Source organism: Aphis gossypii, chromosome 1 (assembly GCF_020184175.1).
Source record: "Aphis gossypii isolate Hap1 chromosome 1, ASM2018417v2, whole genome shotgun sequence".
In the NCBI taxonomy this organism is placed as follows: Eukaryota; Metazoa; Arthropoda; class Insecta; order Hemiptera; family Aphididae; genus Aphis; species Aphis gossypii.
In genome coordinates, this window is record NC_065530.1 from 54,455,387 (window position 1) to 54,474,941 (window position 19,555).

The 19,555-nt window shown below is 25.6% G+C and overlaps 1 protein-coding gene and 1 pseudogene across 5 annotated transcripts; both read right to left on the reverse strand.

Moving 5' to 3' along the window:
* Positions 1 to 1,728: 1,728 nt before the first annotated feature.
* LOC126549378 (facilitated trehalose transporter Tret1-like) lies at positions 1,729 to 19,108 on the reverse strand. Of its 5 annotated transcripts, none has more exons than XM_050198340.1 (8): positions 18,946 to 19,108; positions 4,167 to 4,248; positions 3,863 to 4,013; positions 3,361 to 3,749; positions 3,138 to 3,294; positions 2,872 to 3,050; positions 2,482 to 2,747; positions 1,729 to 2,006 (listed from the first exon to the last, which is right to left on the reverse strand). In XM_050198340.1, the coding sequence occupies exons 2-8, from the start codon at positions 4,215 to 4,217 to the stop codon at positions 1,790 to 1,792; spliced, it is 1,410 nt and encodes a 469-aa protein (XP_050054297.1). In that variant the 5' UTR covers positions 4,218 to 4,248; positions 18,946 to 19,108; the 3' UTR covers positions 1,729 to 1,789. The 5 variants fall into 5 exon arrangements, with proteins under 5 accessions (XP_050054297.1, XP_050054296.1, XP_050054298.1 ...); XM_050198339.1 differs by lacking the exon at positions 18,946 to 19,108 and adding an exon at positions 7,143 to 7,320; XM_050198341.1 differs by lacking the exon at positions 18,946 to 19,108 and adding an exon at positions 7,094 to 7,320.
* On the reverse strand, positions 8,977 to 14,233 carry LOC126549377 (facilitated trehalose transporter Tret1-like; annotated as a pseudogene).
* Positions 19,109 to 19,555: the final 447 nt, after the last annotated feature.

The window sequence follows — 19,555 nt, forward strand, 5'->3', positions numbered from 1 at the left end:
AGAAATGTTCACCAAATGTTTATATTAGCGTTATCGTTACGAATTATAAGAAACCTTATATACAATTTTCAAAATATTTTGAGCTATTTATATAATATTATAATTATAATATTTTTGAAGTGTCGATAAAAAAATATCGGGTGCCCAAAAAACTTGAAAATTTAATAGAAAGTTTCTTTTGATTCGATTTTATGGTAGTTAAAAAAAAAAACCAAAAATCGTTAGTCACAATTTTTTTTTATAAGCATTTTAAATTAATTTTTTTACGGAATATGTCAAAATCGCAAAAATTTTTCTGTATTTGTAATTGAAAATTCATAAAATTGTTTGTGTTTATATCCAAGGTTAAAAAATTCAACACTAAGTGCTCCATAAGTTTTTCTTCAAATAGCTGTAAAGAAAACTCGAAGCCTTATTATAGGAATATTTTATGAGCGTTTGAATTTTACATTTTTACGAAATCGCGTAACGATAAAGATTTATCCTCAAACGATTTTCAATATTTGTTATTATTCAAAAAGTATAAATCGTAACTCATAGATACTTGAAAATTTCACCAGTTACCTATTTAGATTGACATTTTATTTACATAATTTAATTTTAAAAATATTTCGCTTTTTTAAGGCAATTTATAGGCATTTGAAATATTTGTTTTTGTTAAGTTTTCTTTTTTTTATAAATGTCGATAAAAAGTCAATATACTTGACAATTTAATTCAATACAATGTTTCTCATGAGTTAGTCTTATAGTGATTCAAAAATTATAAGAATACACAGTCACAATTATTTTATTAGCGTTTGAATTTCAAATATTGACAAAAATTCGTCAAAATCATGAATATTTGTAAATTATTTTGTAGTTAATATTTATAAAAAAATTTGTATTAGTAGCTAAGAGTTGAAAATTGAATACAAGATTTTCAATAAGTTTGGCTTACAGTAATTATAAAAAAAACTTAATGTTGGCCAATTAAAAAATGTTATCCTTAGCTTAAATTTTTACAAAATCCAAAATTCATCCGTAAAATAACAATTTACTATCAAACAATATTACATTTTTGTTATAGTTAAAAAGTACTAGTTGTTGAAACTTGAAACATACATCAGTTGTTTAAATTGGCATTTTCTGTACGTGATTTAGTTTCTGCTCGTTAAAACATAAGCCACCTTTTCACTACCTAATTTAAAATATAATATATTTTATATATTATATCTTAGGCTGATAAAACATCTCCGTTCAGAATAATTTTTTGGATACAATGATACTTATCTTTAGATTCAAATTTAACACACCCATTATAGTGACCTACTTTATCTCCGAGGTCCACTCGATACCTATTGTAGAACAGAGTGTTACCTACTAGACCAGCCTTTTTTAAGTCTGAATATAATAATTAAAATTTATAAATTTAAAATTTCTTATGTCTATATTTATGTATATCAAAAATAGACAAAATATTTTGATAAATTTATCTTACATAAAAAATGATAAAATAAACATTTGGTGGACATTTTTAGGTATCCAAGATTATTCGTTTTTGAGTTCCATAAAAAAAAAAATGATTTTGTCAAAAATTATAAAACTTCCCTGTTTTCCTTACTTTTTTGTTTGTTTTACTAAATTATAAAAATAAGGACTAGAAATCTTACTTCTCTGATGTACAAATTAGATCTAATTTGATATTTAAAACCATAATAATTTTGTTCACTTTTGTCAAAACAAAAACTATTATGATAAAATCAATACATTTATTGCTTGGAAAGTATTTTGTGTATTTGAGTGTTAAAATTTATTTAAAAAATTCCGTAATTTCTTGTAATGATTTGTTTTCGGTTTCTGGTAAATAAAAAAAGAAATATACACATCCAAATAAACCAAGAATACCGTTTATAGTAAATACATTATAAAATTGCACTAAATTTGAATAATCTGGATAATATTTCGTCATAAAGAAGGTGATCACATAGAATAATGCTGTACTTATGTTGCATAAAATATTTTTACACCTGAAATAAAAATCAAACATTTAATATTATAAGATTGATAATAATAAATAGATCTTTAAGATAAAAATTGTCTGTATAATATTTGTGAACAACATTACTTAAGAATTAGACATATTTTAAGTTATCAATACTTAAAGAGTATAATAAAATAATCAAATAATAATTTATATGGTCCGGTAAGACATAGAAATTTATAAAAATAATAGTTGAATTTGTAAAAAAGAACAACATAGGTAAGAACAACATATTATATATTAAAAATAATGTTTGGTTAGCTTACATCCTTACATCATAAAAGTTATTATAGTTTTGTAAAAAATGTTTAAATATACTTTATGATTTTTTAAGAACCAGTTTAAAAGTTCACTAAAGTATACATTTTTAATAATTGTTTTTGAGATTTTGTGTAATTATCAAGTATAAAACCTTCAAATGAAAGTAGGATTTTATTTAAAGTAAATACATGTTAACTCACTTTGCAGGAAATATTTCAGCGATAAGTATCCATGAGATTGGCGTTATTCCAGATGAAGCAATTAAAATAGTAGTAAGAAACAGTAAAAGTATTATCCAAGAGGTTATTGTTTCTGTATTTTTCCAATAAACACCAATTACTCCAATAAGTATATAGCAAATAGAGCAAACCAATAACGTGAATAATGTAAGAAATCGTTTGCCTAATTTACGTATTAGAAAAACGGCCATTAAACTTCCCACTATAGAAAGGAACATTGAAAATGACTGAAAATACAACCAAAAGTAGGTAAAAATTAATATATGTATTTAAATAATATGTTCGAGTAAAATCAGGATAAATTATAACTCAAGCACAATTAACTAGCAACTGGCCTTTTAACTAACTTACTATAGTCCATTCGACGTTAACAGGCGCATTAAATTTATTAAATATTGCTACTAAATATGGTAATAATGGTAATCCACACAATAAATTCTTGAAGAAGAAGTATATCATCATCAGACGAAAAGGTCTTAGCACTGCAGGTTCAAAAAGTTGTTTCCAAGTATTTGTATTTTCTTTGTGATCTATAAAATGAAAAGACTAGTTAAACTTGCTGTTTAATAAAATAGAACAAAATAATTCTTCTAACAACAAATAATTAATAATATTACGAGGTTCGTTATTGTAAGAGGGCATATTGTATCTGACCATTTCTTGAAATTCGTTTTCACATTTGTCATACGAAACTTTTCCTCTTAATTTGCTGAGGTGTCTATGTGCTTTTGAATGTTTTCCTTTTGCCAATAACCACATCGGAGAATCCGGAATCTAAAACATATAATTCTTGGTTATTTTTTTTGTGTGGTTAGCATTACTAATTGCGAATCTAATTACCGTTAATAATATAATAATGGTCAAAATTGGAAACACCGTAGTTATTAGAACCGTCAATCTCCATTGAATAGTTATACTATATATTATGGTTAATATCATAGTTCCCATATAGTAAAATATGTTCATGGCCGAAGTCAAAGTACTTCTTAATTTGGGCTCGCAAACTTCACCGGCATACCCAAAACTGGGGGCGTTCATAAACCCAACGCCCAACGCCATTAGAATTGAGCAGGCGTATAGCATTTCTACGTTTTTAGCAAAATATAACATAATCTGTGCTATTAGGTACGGTATATTTGTCAGTATCATACATTTTTTGTGACCAAGACGGTCCAGTAAAAGTGAGGACAAGACATTTCCCAGTGGGGTGAACAAATGTGATAAACTACCTGAAATGTTATTTTATTAATAACTTAAAAATATTTATACGTACTTATTATTTGGTTAATAACTAAAAACACATTTTGTGCATTTATACTCAATAGAGTTTTGATAAAATTACCAAACCAAGATGCTTCTTCTCTTGTTATGGTTAAAAATTCATTTTTGTCTCTAGGCGCGTTATTTTCCAAGGCACCTATAACTATAGTAGATGTTATAACTTGTATGCCGAGTTCAATTTGTAATAACCATACGCCTGATATTGCCCAACACTATAATATAACCATAAATGGTTTGTCGTTTAAATTATTAAATTATATATATTTTCATACTTATATACTTAATTAATTACATGATATTTATTTACTATTTTCTTAAAAAAACTAACCTTAGGAATGTGATTTGAATAAATTAAAAACAATTACTTGAGCTATTGTTGATTTAAATCCATATTTATATTTATTAATTCCTTCCATAATGTTGAACGTGGGGTTATTCTTAAGCTCTCTATAATTAAGAATAATATCCAGTAAAACAAACAGTTTATTGTAAAGTATTTTAAGAATAATTAGTATTCAAGTTCACATTAAAAATGAATGTTTTGTATCGATTAAATTTGAAATTTATTAAGATGTTATATCTTTTAGTATAATTATAAGTATTAAATGTTATTCCACAGACTCATTACTCATTAGTCATTATACTTTAAAGATAGCATTGGCAATCTTTTGTGTTAATCTTTTCGAAAATTAATTTCATAAAATGTGGTCTCAGAATTAAGAAACCAACTAACACGGATAAATGCAGTGCCACAAGTAGTTTGTCAAAAGTTATGAGTTATGAATCGATTATAAAAAAATTAGCATCAAGTGTAGAAAAAAAAATCAAATCAATTCAAACCAATTAATGTATAATGTTAAATATTACTCATATGAAATATATTATTTGTTTTCTAACAAATAAATACAAATGATTTTTTTACATTTAAATAAACACTTTTTTTCTTATTTATATTTTATATTTTTATAATTCAATGTTAAGCAAGAAACAAAATATAAAAAAAAAAACCATAAACCATGCAATTTTAGCACGTAATATTTATTTGTTTAATATAGGTACTCAATTTACTCTTGGTTAATTTCTTGGTAATTATATTATTTTTCAAACCAAATACTATGGGAAAATAATTTTACTTATGGTCTGTAAGTCTTACAACAATATTTTCTTACAAAACATATAAACCATAATTTATTTTGGTGGTAAAAACCACTTCATTGTTTTTTTTTTTTTTAATATTTTAGATACCTAATTTTATTTAGGATATTTATTATGTTCAGTGTTTTAATGTAGATTATTCTATGGTTTATAAACCATAAGGTATATAAGGTGTATTTTAAAGTACTATATACACATATTTCGTCAACTAACATTGCGACATATTCTGTGGTTAAAAGTATATTGTTGATTTATATTTAAGAATTCGTGTTAAATATTAAAAAATGGAATTTTTAATTGAAAGTTATATAGTTTTAAATAATTAGATACTAAATGTTAATTATAACATGTTCAATCGAATTAGTTTTTGTGAATATAATTTAACTTGCTCTGATATTAAGTAATCATTTACAAACATAAAGTGTTTAATATTTTTACTATTTTTTATCAGCTATCGCGTAATTAAGTACTATAAATATTAATTATTATATCACCATACAGCATAAATATTGGTTAATGGCAAATCATGCTTGTGTTAGTCATGGCACAGGTCTAACAGGTGGCATATATTGGTTTGTAATAAGGAAGTACACCAAGTGTAAACTTGCCCAAAAGATGTATTCTTGATGACCACATTTAGCAATTACAGTAAATGAATAAAATAAATGATTATTTTTTGTAATGTTTTATTATGCAAGGTTCAATACCAAATGTCGGGATAAACTAAATCTTGAGTTACTACTGAAATAAACGCGTTTTCGTGCTCTAAAAAACCTAAAAATATGATAACATTTATATCCTTAAAAATTATCATACCTGCTAAATGCCAAAAACGCTAAAAAATATGTTTTTAAAAATATTTTATTTTTTATTGAAAACCAAAAATTAACAAATTCATTTATTATTAAATTAGGTATTTTTAATTGAATTAAAAAAAAAAAAAAAACTATATACTTAGTCTAGATGTCTAGAATATTACACTAACTATATTGATTATATTGACACAGGATGGTAACATACATACCAACAGATGATTGACATCAACTGATCGTATTCGGCGTATTCCTTATCGAACGATTTTATGTTTTTTACAATTCACAAATTATTGGGAAAACACGTGGTAGATGGATTACTTAATAATTTATTCTTATTTTAATCATTTTAATTTATTTTTTTCAATTTCTAAAATTATCATGTTAATTATTGTGTATACTATATAACATATTATTTTTTATATCACATATTGTTTTAAATTTTTTAAGAACAAAATATGTCAAATTTATTTAATTTTTTTTTTAACTTTTATTACATACAATTTGTAAATACATTTTACAATAGACAAATTTAAAAATAAACATGTATTTGAAATACAATTAAATGAAAATATAGACCTCTAGAAAAAAAAAAGTGCTGCTAATGCAAAGTATGCAAAATAAAAATGACTGCTTTAAACTTCCAGTATTATGATACAAATTTCTATACTACTATGGTTATTGAAAACGCGTAAATTCCTATAAATTTCTAGCCTTAATCATAACTAATCAATGGATCACTAGCAGGTATAAATATTCAAGAACAACCATCATTAATGAAAATAGCAATCGAAGGTCGATGCTAAGCATCTCAGTACTTCGAAGTGTTTTCCGAATACTACCAAGCCCCGCCGAGTTTCCGACAAAATAGAAGAGCCGGCGCTTTTAAATACAGGTACGAAGCGCAAACCCAGTCAGTCACATGAGTGGTTTTACAAGGACAAACATTAACCATCAATGGAAAGTTAGGTAATGAAATCAATCGAACAAAGTACAGTCTACTTAGAAGTCAGAAGCTCGCCGAAACAATTATTTTATAACAATTTAATTTTAAACTAATAATTATTAAACATACTAAAATCCAACTAATATTAAAGTAGATGTTGGATGAACTGTTCAGTATAATTTTTAGTCGCAAATAATATTATGTTAAAATTATTTTATACATTTTATGTAAGTTTAATTGTAATACCTAAGTGTCTTATTAAATTGAAAATTACATATCTATTTAAATTTATTGTCCAATCTAGTTTATTGTTTCTAAATATTATAAATTAAATTGTTGATGGAATAATTTGTTAGGTAGTCAAAAAATACTAACTTACAGTTTATAAGATGTGTTTATCAAGTATTCGTAATTACGTAAAAACTTACATAGATTTTGTAAATTGACACTATACTTCACTCATGATTAAAAAGATCTATTGTTAATGTAATTACTCATTAATCATTGTATAAAATAAACTTTAATTATAACATATTTTAAAATAACTAGTTTATATGAATAACATTTAACATATTGTACTGAATAAAAATACGTAGGGTTATGTAGTTTGAATGTTTGATGTACTTGATTAAATTATTATCATCAAGTGTTTCATTGTTTATACTACCTTCTTATCAGCAATCATATGATTAAACATATTTAACACATTTTACCATTTTTGTCAAACTATCGAGCACATTTAAAATTTCGGTATTAATATGCAGCCAATTTTATGTATAATATTAAATATTACAAAAACATAATTATAAATAAATAATAATAATAATAAAAAATAGTACACTAGAAAGTAAAATTATCATAATACATGACGTGATTACTGATTAGTTTTATCTTACATGTACTTGAAAATTAATCAATTTTAGTAAAATGTAGGCAAATAAGACAATGAATTGTTCATTAAGTTATATATAAAACAGAATTTGTATCAATATTAACTATTATTTGTGTATTTGTTCTAATTATTTATTAATATTGAAGTAACTGTTCAAGGTAGCTAGAAAAATGTTATAAATGTAGGTAGTGCTATCTACTATACTATCTGTATTATAGTTAAACAACTGAGTGCATTAATATTTGGCAACATAATGTATGATTTTAAAAATAAAACGCCCTCAATATTTCAATAGCCTCAATGGTTCCCAAAGGATAAAATTATAAGGACTGTGTTCAATATTGTGTTTAATTGCCTTTATGACAGTATTAGTATCACTAGTTCACTCTCCCCATTTCTTGTATAACTTTTGGAAATTATAAAATATAACGCTTAGTATACTTCAAATAATTATTAATTGATATTAGAGTTTTATGTTTATTATTATTATTTATTAGTTTAGTTGCTGAAAAAAGTGAAAAATAAATTTTTTTCACAATGAAATGTGAAATTAAATTTTTTTTAAATGATTATACTACTTATAAAAATAATATTAAGATAACTCTTATACACGCAAGTGATGTAAATCATTCCTGAATCTTTTGTTATGATAATTAATACTATAATACAATTATGTTTTCATTTTTTGTTGACATTTTATTTAATTTGTTTACCCGACATCCATAGTTAATTTTACAACTTATATTTATTCCGATAATATGTTTTATGTTTAAAACTTTGTTTTTAATCATTGTAATTGTACGTTATTGGTATTTATTCTCCATTGTGTCAATGACCTTAGATAAAAGAAACAGGATAAGAGAATTATCATTTTGGAATACATTATACATTGTAAAATGTATTAATCAATATGTGCTAGTAAAATAAAAATCAATTTAAATATTAAGTAAATTTGGTTCTAATGTACACATTTAGGAATTGGAAAAACTTAAATTTTCACAAACACGAATTCAATTCAAATTTTATTTTTTCTCCAACTTCTCAAATCGGTCTCTAATCTTACCTCACTACTATAATTAGATACGGTGGAAGAGTCTTCTTAGTCACGGTGTTTGTGTCGCTAAGTGGCGGTTGATGTTAATGAACGTCTAGGACTTAAATATGCTTAAACTAAAAAGCTTAAATATGCTATACTTTAAAGAATAATTAGCTTTTATACTTCAATTTTTCATAATTCAAAATATAATATTCGCTATGAAAAAATAGTTATAGATTTGCAAAACCTTAGTAAACAAACCTCATTAAGGTTATTAGTAATTTACTAGATAATTTATTCTTGTATTATTGCAAAGAATGTGATAAATTTTAAATCTAAGAGTAATTTAATTATTTGTAATTTTATTGTTGATTAATTTTTGTACAGTCATGCAAATAATATTCTACTTATTTCTTTAATCTTAAAAGTAATTAAATTCATGATAATGTATATTCTGATATTCTGTGTTTGTATAGTTGTACAGTTAATTTATCATTTATTTTATTAAATCTACTGTGCATATTAATGAAGAAAGATATATGATTTTCTAATTTATGTTTGTGCAGCTGTATGGATAGTTTATTAAAATTTAAATAATGATATATAATTATATATATATCATGACAATTATACACTGAGAAAAAATATTTTGATTGAGTGTGTGATTCTATTTGAAAAACTCTGTAATTTCTTGTAAAGTTTTTTTTCTGTTTCTGGTAGACAAAAATAAAAATATATACAACCAAATAAACCAAAAATACCAAGAATAGTAAATACATTAAAAAATCCCACTAGAAATTCAAATTCTGGGTAATATGTTGTCATAAAAAAGTTAATAATAAAGTGAACACCCAAACAGATACAGCATAAAGTGTTTCTACACCTGAAATCAAAAAAAAAAAATGAATGAATTAATAATTGATGTATAATAAAAATTTAATATTTAAAATGAAAAAATAATTCAATGTTTTACTTTAGTCAACTTAAAAATTATATCTACTTAAATGTAACGAAAACTATGATTAAATATTTAAAAGTGTGCACTTTTACAAGAAAAAAACTTAAATTTTCAATAAATTAATCATAAATAAAAAATAAAAAATAAGGAGTTAGTAAAAGCACTTATTGAAGCATTATTCTACATATTTCAATAATTTTCTATGAAAGTTTAATATTAGTGCACAATATTTAATTGAAAATTCTAAGTTAATCTAAAAATGTGCATTTTAAAAATCAAAATGAATGTTTTACCTATTTAAAATAAAAATAACAATCTTTGTCTAAATATTATTAAGTTAGTTTTAAATTATTTTTCAATCGGAATATTAAAAATATTTAATTATAGGTTTGTGATAATAATTTTGAATCATTTTTTCTTTCATTTAATTTTTTACTCTTGTAATCATGTGTGTTTGTATGAAAATATCATAGTTAATAATCATAAAAATATGTACATATAACATGTTTCAATATTTTTCCGTGCAGTAGAAAAAACACAATGTACTATTAATTAATTTTTTTGATACCATTTTAACTCACTTTGCGGGAAATATTTCGGTGACTAGAGTCCACGAAACGGGAATCATTCCAATTGATGTAACTAAGGTAGTAGTTAAAAAGAGTATTAGTACTGTCCATGATGCCCATGATTTGGAGTTTTTAAAATAAACACCAATGAGTCCAATAAGTATATAGCAAATAGAGCAAACCGATGACGTAAATAGCGTAAGAACTCGTTTGCCTAATTTACGTATCAGAAAAACTGCCATTATACTTCCTGTTATAGAAGGGATTATCACGTATGCCTGAAAATACAATCAAAAGTGTATAAAAATTAATAAATATTATATTTAAATAATTTTTTCGAGGAAAATTAGAATAAAATAACTAAAGCACCATAAAATAGTTTGTAAATAACATACTATTGGCCATTCGACGTTAACAGGTCCAGGAAATGTATCTAATATAACTACTAAATAAGGGAATAACGGTAATCCACATAATAAGTTTATGCAGAAAAAAATATCGTCATTAAACGTAAAGGCCTTAGTACTTCAGGCTCCAAAAGTTGCTTCCAAATATTTGTATTTTCTTTGTGATCTATAAAAATGCCACGACTCGTTAAACTTACTGTTTGATGAAATAGAGCAAAATAATTCTTCTAACTACAATGAATTAATAATATTACGTTGTTCGTCATTGTTAGAGGGAACGTTGTATCTAACCATTTCTTGAAATTCGTTTTCACATTTCTCATACGAAACATTTCCTCTCAATCTGCTGAGGTTTCGATGTGCTTTTGAACGTTTTCCTCTGGCCAATAACCACATCGGAGAATCTGGAATCTAAAACATATAATTCTTGGTTATTTTTTTATGTGGTTAGCATTACCAATTGCGAATCTAATTACCGCTATTAATATAATAATGGTCAAAATTGGAAAAACCGTAGTTATTAGCACCGTCAATCTCCATTGCTCATTATAGCTGTATAAAGTAAACAATATTATGGATCCGACATAATAAAATATATCCAATGATGAAATCAAGACGCCTCTTAGTTTCGGATCGCATACTTCACCGGCATATGCAAGACTCGGGGCTTTTGAATATCCCAGTCCAAACGCCATTAGGCTCATACTGGCGTATAGCATTTCTACGTTTTTAGCAAAATACAACATAATCTGTGCTATTAGGAACAGTATATTTGTCAGTATCATACATTTTTTGTGACCAAGACGGTCCAGTAAAAGTGAGGACAAGACATGTCCCAGTAGTGTGAACAAATGTGATAAACTATCTGAAATGTTATTTATTTTTTAATAATTTAAAAATACTTATACGTACTTATTATTTGGTTAATAACTAAAAACACAATTTGTGCATTTATATTCAATAGAGTTTTGATATAATTACCAATCCTAGATGTTTCTTCTCTTGTTATGGTTAAAAATTCATTTTCGTCTGGCCTGTTATTTTCCAAGGTACCTATAACTATACTAAATATTGCAACATGTATGCCGAATTGAAATTGTAATAACCATATGCTTGATATTGCCCAACACTATTATATAATCATAAATGGTTTGTCGTTTAAATTATTAAATTATATATATTTTCATACTTATATACTTAATAATTACATGATATTTATTTACTATTTTCTTCAAAAAACAACCTTAGGAATGTGATTTGAATAAATTAAAAATAATTACTTGAGCTATTGTTGATTTAAATCCATATTTATATTTATTAATTCCTTCCATAATTTTGGACGTGGGGTTATTCTTAAGCTCTCTATAATTAAGAATGATATGCAGTAAAGCAAACAGTTTATTGTAAAGTATTTTAAGAATAATTAGTATTTAAGTTCACATTAAAAATGAATGTTTTGTATTGATTACATATTTTGAGATTAATTAAATATGTAATACTTTTAGTATACTTTTAAGAGGATGTGTCACTAAAACGTGTTCGCGTACAATGGCCTAGAGCATAGATATTCAAACTGTGCGTCGCGGCTCCCAGGGGCGTCGCGGGAGTTGTCGAAGGGAGTCACATCATATAATTGAAAACCAATAAATATTTTTATGAAAAACGTTTATTATTATTATTGAGGCATACTGGTTGGGAAACGTTGAATTGTCTACAATAATCATTCGCTAAATATAGCTTTAATTTGTTTCCATAATGTTATAGCGATAAATTGAAGTTTTTTACTTATAGTACTTTATTATTATTACCAGTTACTATTATTATAGCAATACAGCGGCTAAATTGTTATAATAATAATAGCCCATTTTGTAAGTTTGTAACCATCGATTGTCATCGTTAAATTATCAGTGCGTATGTCGTGTGTGGCAGTATTAGTCGCGAGTAATGAATAATTAGTTTAAATTATAAAATATAAATTACATTCATACTAATATTGATTTTTTTGTCATTTTTAATTTGGGAGCCGTCAATTTTGTGAAGACTCAAAGGAGCTTTGGGATGAAAAAGTTTGAATACCTCTGGCCTAGAGGATGCGCTGTTATGTGTTTTCACGATCCGCAAGCGCGCGGAGTTTTAACCGCGCCTACTACTCGCAATCGGCCGACGCGCGACGGTGGCGATGAGTGCTTGTTTAGGAGCGTCGTTTTATTTGTCTATGAACGTTCGTATATTGCGATTCATATCATTATTAAATTCATATACGCAATATCCGCTGTAATATTTTCAATGCCCGCGCCTACCTAAGAACTACATATTATAATTTAAGACACTGCTTAACTAAATTTATGTCCCAATAAATAGATCGTAGAAACTGCATTTTAACATAGTTTGATTTGTATTTATTGGATGATTATTTATTCAAATATAATACCTATAGTAAAATATAATTAAATAGTAAATATTTATTTACCATTCAATTATATTACATTATACAACTCAATTAAATTAATATTAATTTTCTAAATTTATTAATTTTTATTTATAAATAATACAATTTACACATTTTCAATCTTATGTAATAGCTAATAGGTATTTCAATGCAACAAACTATATTGGTTAAATTGTATTATTTAAATTTTTGCAAACATACGTCTCTAACTGAATATCCATTTTAGAATACCAAAATCTTTCGTCATAATCGATTACGTCATATTCAATCCATTTTTCGGAGTATACAACAAAATAACATACATTCCTTTTTGTTATTTTTAATTGTTCCTGTACCTACTTGATAATAGTATGAACTAGTTTTTTTTTAATTTCATTTTACCTTCTACAATAGTTACATAAGATATCTGTAAATTATCAAAACAATTATGTTACTAAAATATTTATTAAATTAATTAATGTTCTGTTTCTATATACCTTTTTATTGTCGACCGCTATTTGTAATTCATTCGTAACTTTGATCGAAAAAGGACATTTAATTTCCAAAACATAACTTCATTTAATCTTTTACAAACACTACTATCTCCGTTTTTTGAAGAAAAAACAAACTAACATCATGATATAATAATATGTGATATTATGATTCATTAAAGCCGTATATTGTATGAATATGTTGGTATATTTTATTTACCAATTAACTGTTTAAATTTTAAACCGTGCATTTTAACGCTGCATAAAAATCCATAGAATCAGCTTCTATACTGGTAGCACCATTCTTCTAGTTTAAAAAAGCACTCGTGGGTCATGGGAGATTTACCGATGGTTTTCTCTCTTTCGCAAATCACACAATACCGATTTCTTATACCAATAAATAATATTTTTTTCGTCCGAAATCCAATTATAGTGGTCTGTAGAGAATTAATACCAAATTATGTGACTAATGTTCAATGTTGGAAATAGATGAGTATCTAAAAATTTATCTAAATTCTAAATAAAGATAAGGATCAATGTACTAAATTGTATATAGTTAAATATAAAAAGGTGGGGAGTGTATGTCGCTCTACTGTAAATTGAAAAAAAATTGTGCCTAATATATATTTTTAATATTTCTAGATATTTAGGTATTAGTGTAACTCTAAAACTAATTACCGTAGAAACATGAAATTTTCACTGAATATTTAAATAGGCATTTTCTATACATGATAACATTTTCAAAAAAATTCAAATCTTTTTTAAGTTATTTATAGACATTTGAAATTTTCAATATTTTTTAGTTTTTTTTTTTTATGAATGACAATACAATTTTATTTGTTGAATAAAAAAACTTCAAAATTTGATACAAGACTTCTAATATATTGTTGCAATAGTAGTTTAAAAATATTAAAAATACATAGTTACAATTTTTTTTAATAAGCATTGAAAGTTCGAATTTTGACGAAATACGTAAAAATCACGAACATTTGCAATTTAGTTTTAGTTAGAAATTCATAAATTTTTTTTTTTAAATCTAAGGTTTGAAAATTTTATACAAGATTCTTCATGAATTTGTTTACTTTTATTTAGTAAAAAATTTCTACCGAAAAGTCAAATTAAATTTTTATGAACATTTGAATTACGCAATATTAGATATTCACTCAATTTCTGTAAAGTTGTACTGATATTCTTATTTTTTTGTTAAATAAAAACGAATAATTATAGAAATTTGAAATTTACACCAAATATTCATATCATCAATTCCTATACTTGATAAAAATGTATTTAATTAATACAAATTACAATTAAATTGTTTTATTTATAAAAACACAGTTAAATATTACCGCTCCTAAAAAGGTGTCGTATTTCGTCTTTTAGCTGCGCTTACTCCATTGGTCATCAGCACAACAGGGCACATATAGGTAGGTATACCATCACTATCTATATCGCCTGCTTCAAAAGCCAACTTTTTTTCTTCTATACCAGTGAGTACCATAACACTCCATGCTATAGTTTCCATATGCATACTTATTTCCTCACTATATTTTGTATATGTCGACGGGGCCATACATGGAACATCTAAACTTTCCGAAAATTCAGCTAGTTGTATGTAGCCTATACCAATTGCATACGTGCTATTAACAACTGCTTTGTTAATCAGTATACAGTTTAGATCGTTGTTTTCCGATTCCAGTGTAGTAAATAGGTTACACATTTTACATTTAAAAATCCATTTTGTAGCAAAACCTTTTGTAATTTCGTTTATTAGTTCAACATTCATAAACGAACATCCTAGCCCTGGAGTATGATATTGCTCATTTTGTATTTGAAAAAATACGTGTTTCATATCAACAATCCTTCTACCACCGCAAAAACTGGTAAAATAAGTTTAATTAACTATTTTGTAAGTAATAACTTACATAATTCATCATCAAATATTAATTAAAATAAACATTTTATGAATTAGTTATGGTATCTTCGGAACTGGGGTGACTGTATTCTGTATATAAGCTATGCTCCATAACAGTCGAAATATCATTAATATATTTTAAAGTCGGTGAACTGATACAATCTTTTGGTAAATTATAATTTGGAGTACTTGAAACTAGGTAATTGTTCACATTATCTGATGTAGATGGATTATTTAATAAATCAATTTCACTAAATAAATAAAAAGTTTGAGTTTAAATACCAAAAATAAAAAAAAAAAAAATATTTAGCTACACTAATCTAATCAAAATTCAATGAAAAATCATAAAAAATCTTTTTGCAGGTATAAAAATTAAAATAAATTATAATGAGTTTATGAGTGTATTAGGTACCAAAAATTAACAAACCTGTTAGGACCCAACTGCAACGCAGTCAAAATATCAGTTTCATTTGACGTCTTACCAAATGGTAATGGATTAGAGGAAAAACTTCAAAATAAAATATGAAACATAATATTTTATAATAATCGAATAAAGTTTAGATATAAATTCTGTTTATCTACCACTCGATTTTTGAAAATTTTTAATTTTTTTAACATGTAGGGATACATTTTAATACTTAGGTAGTCAGGTACCTATTATACCAATACTTAATAAATAAATCATGTTCATAATTATGATTATACAATAAACGTCGTGATGATCATCATAATTTATAGCGAACTATTAATAATTTGCTGGATTTTTTGGCACCATTGTTTTTAAATCGTCATTTTACATAAGTTTCGAAAAAAAAAAATTCAAACATCTCGTAGTAGCTGAACTGCATTTTCTCCAAATTTTATTTGAGTTCAGTAATATAAATTATAAACCGTGTTACTGTGTTATAATATTTAATTATTTTAACCATTCCATATCAAAAAAAATGTAATAATCTTGTAAAAACTTACCTTTTGTTTTTATTATAACACTTTAAAATAAGGTTATTAGTAATATGTTTCCTACACGGACTTTTTATTATTTTGTTGTTTTTATTTTCCATATTTTTAAATTACTATTATAAACAACACCAGAGGAAATAAAATACAATAATCTAGACCTATAAATTATTTATACATACTGCCACGAGTCACGTCAGAACTCAGAATGACTATATTGTAATATAATCATAATAATAATATAATAATAATAATAACCAAAAAATGAAATAATCTTAATTCTTTTTTGTCATACGAATAAGTACTGGACGAATAATAATAATACGGCGTGTAATAGACAATAATTATTAGCTATTACTATTCATAGAATATTGTGGATAACACCGACGACGATACCGACGGCCGGCACGTGCTACCTCCATCTACTACCCTCCCTTCACGCACGGTCAATTGGAAATTTTATTTTTATAACTATCCACTAGAAGCAGCATATACGGCATGATAAATTAAACATAATATCATTAATATCACAAATTCACAACTAAAACATAAACTACGGAAAATTGCAATTGCTCGTTTTACAGTAGCTTTAGAGAAAAAACACTTATAATAAAATCGAAAATAAAACAATATAATGATAATGAAAACATTGTAATGATATGCTCACTTTCACATATCATGATTGTAAATTTCTTATTTTTATTTAATAAAATAAATAACGGTCGAGTTGTCGCACGTACATAATAAACCCCAATAAACATCTTCAATAACTGATGAAAGGAACGATTTATATTATTTGGTCACGTAGGATATTATACATAGTTGTGACAGTGTAGCGTAACATGTGTGATCTATTTCGTGTGCTGCCAGAGATAATGGATGGTCCTGCAGTAAGGGTCTGTGTCGCCGATAATAAAGACAATTTCTTGGTAACACAGAGACCTTTGATGGAGCCGCCTGCGACTCTTGCTGGCTTGACCAAGTCGTATCCTCTCATAAGTGCATGAGCACCTTCCAAAGAGTTAAGTGCACGAGCACCTCTCAATCAGACAAGTGCAGAATCACATCGCAGATAGCCAAAACACATACTCAAAAGATCCTGCGAGCGACAACTGTGCTGTTTCATTTTTTTTTAAACGAAATTTAATCAATGTTCAATCATTTCTTTTTGAGTATTTAAAATAATTCTTTTTCTCCTTATTACGTCGACTGCGTGTTCAGACAGCTACGGATAAAGCAAGGTGCATGCGCATCGATATTCCTATAGTCATAATTTTATATAGGTATCATATTTTATTTATTAATTTATTAGAATTCAATAAATTAATAATTCACTTAATATTTTATCAACGGTATACTTGATCGTTCTCGAATCACGACCCCGAGAGCCATCCGACGATCAGGAGAAAGGTAATTATGCAAATTTAAAATAATAAGTCATAAGTTAAAATAACTAAAAATATCTAATAACTTATAAATTTATATAAGGCATTCATTCAAGGCTTGTGTCCCTTGTGATTACCTTACATTTATTTTAACAACTATTCCACTCCCAATATTCAATATTAATATCACAAATACATTTATATATTTCCTAATATATATTATATTTTTAATTTTTCTTTTTTTCTTTTCATTATTTTTGCGTTATTACAACATCATATGCGTTTTTTAATATTGCTAGTATATAATTTACAAATTAAAGTACAAAATATACATATTTTACGTTTTTTAATTAGCTGTATCTTTTTTATAAAACAGATATGACATTTTCTTGGAAATATTGTTCTACATAAATTTTATCATAGTTATTTTAACTCTAAAACCACTTTTTTGTGCAGTTATGATCGTTTTGCGTAGACATGTTTTTACCGTTGAAAATCAGCGGTATAACGTCCTCTTAAGTATGGAATGTTATTCCAGAGACTCATTAGTCATTACACTTTAAAGCTAGTAGCATTGACAATCTTTTGTGTTAATCTTTTCAGAAATTAATTTTATCAAATATGGTCTAAGAATTAAGAAACCTACTAACACGGATGAATGCAGTGCATGTGCTTTCCGAACACTACCAAGCGCCGCCGAGTTTCCGACAAAATAGAATAGCCGGCGCCTTTAAATACAGGTACGAAGCGCAAACCCAGTCAGTCACATGAGTGGTTTTACAAGGACAAACATTAACCATTAATGGAAAGTTAGGTAATGAAATTAATCGAACAAAGTACAGTCTACTTAGAAGTCAGAAGCTTGCCGAAACAATATTTTTATAACAATTTAATTTTAAACTAATAATTATTATTAAACATACTACAATCCAACTAATATTAAAGTAGATGTTGGATGAACTGTTCAGTATAATTTTTAGTCGCAAATAATTTTATGTAAGTTTAATTGTAATACCTAAGTGTCTTATTAAATTGAAAATTACATATCTATTTAAATTTATTGTCCAATCTAGTTTATTGTTTCTAAATATTATAAATTAAATTGTTGATGGAATAATTTGTTAGGTAGTCAAAAATACTAACTTACAGTCTATAAGATGTGTTTATCAAGTATTCGTAATTATGTAAAAACTTACATAGATTTTGTAAATTGACACTATACTTCACTCATGATTAAAAAGATCTATTGTTAATGTAATTACTCATTAATCATTGTATAAAATAAACTTACTACATTTTAATTATAACATATTTTAAAATAACTAGTTTATATGAATAACATTTAACATATTGTACTGAATAAAAATACGTAGGGTTATGTAGTTTGAATGTTTGATGTACTTGATTAAATTATTATCATCAAGTGTTTCATTGTTTATACTACCTTTTTATCAGCAATCATATGATTAAACATATTTAACACATTTTACCATTTTTGTCAAACTATCGAGCACATTTAAAATTTCGGTATTAATATGCAGCCAATTTTATGTATAATATTAAATATTACAAAAACATAATTATAAATAATAATAATAATAATAAAAAATAGTACACTAGAAAGTAAAATTATCATAATACATGACGTGATTACTGATTAGTTTTATCTTACATGTACTTGAAAATTAATCAATTTTAGTAAAATGTAGGCAAATAAGACAATGAATTGTTCATTAAGTTATATATAAAACAGAATTTGTATCAATATTAACTATTATTTGTGTATTTGTTCTAATTATTTATTAA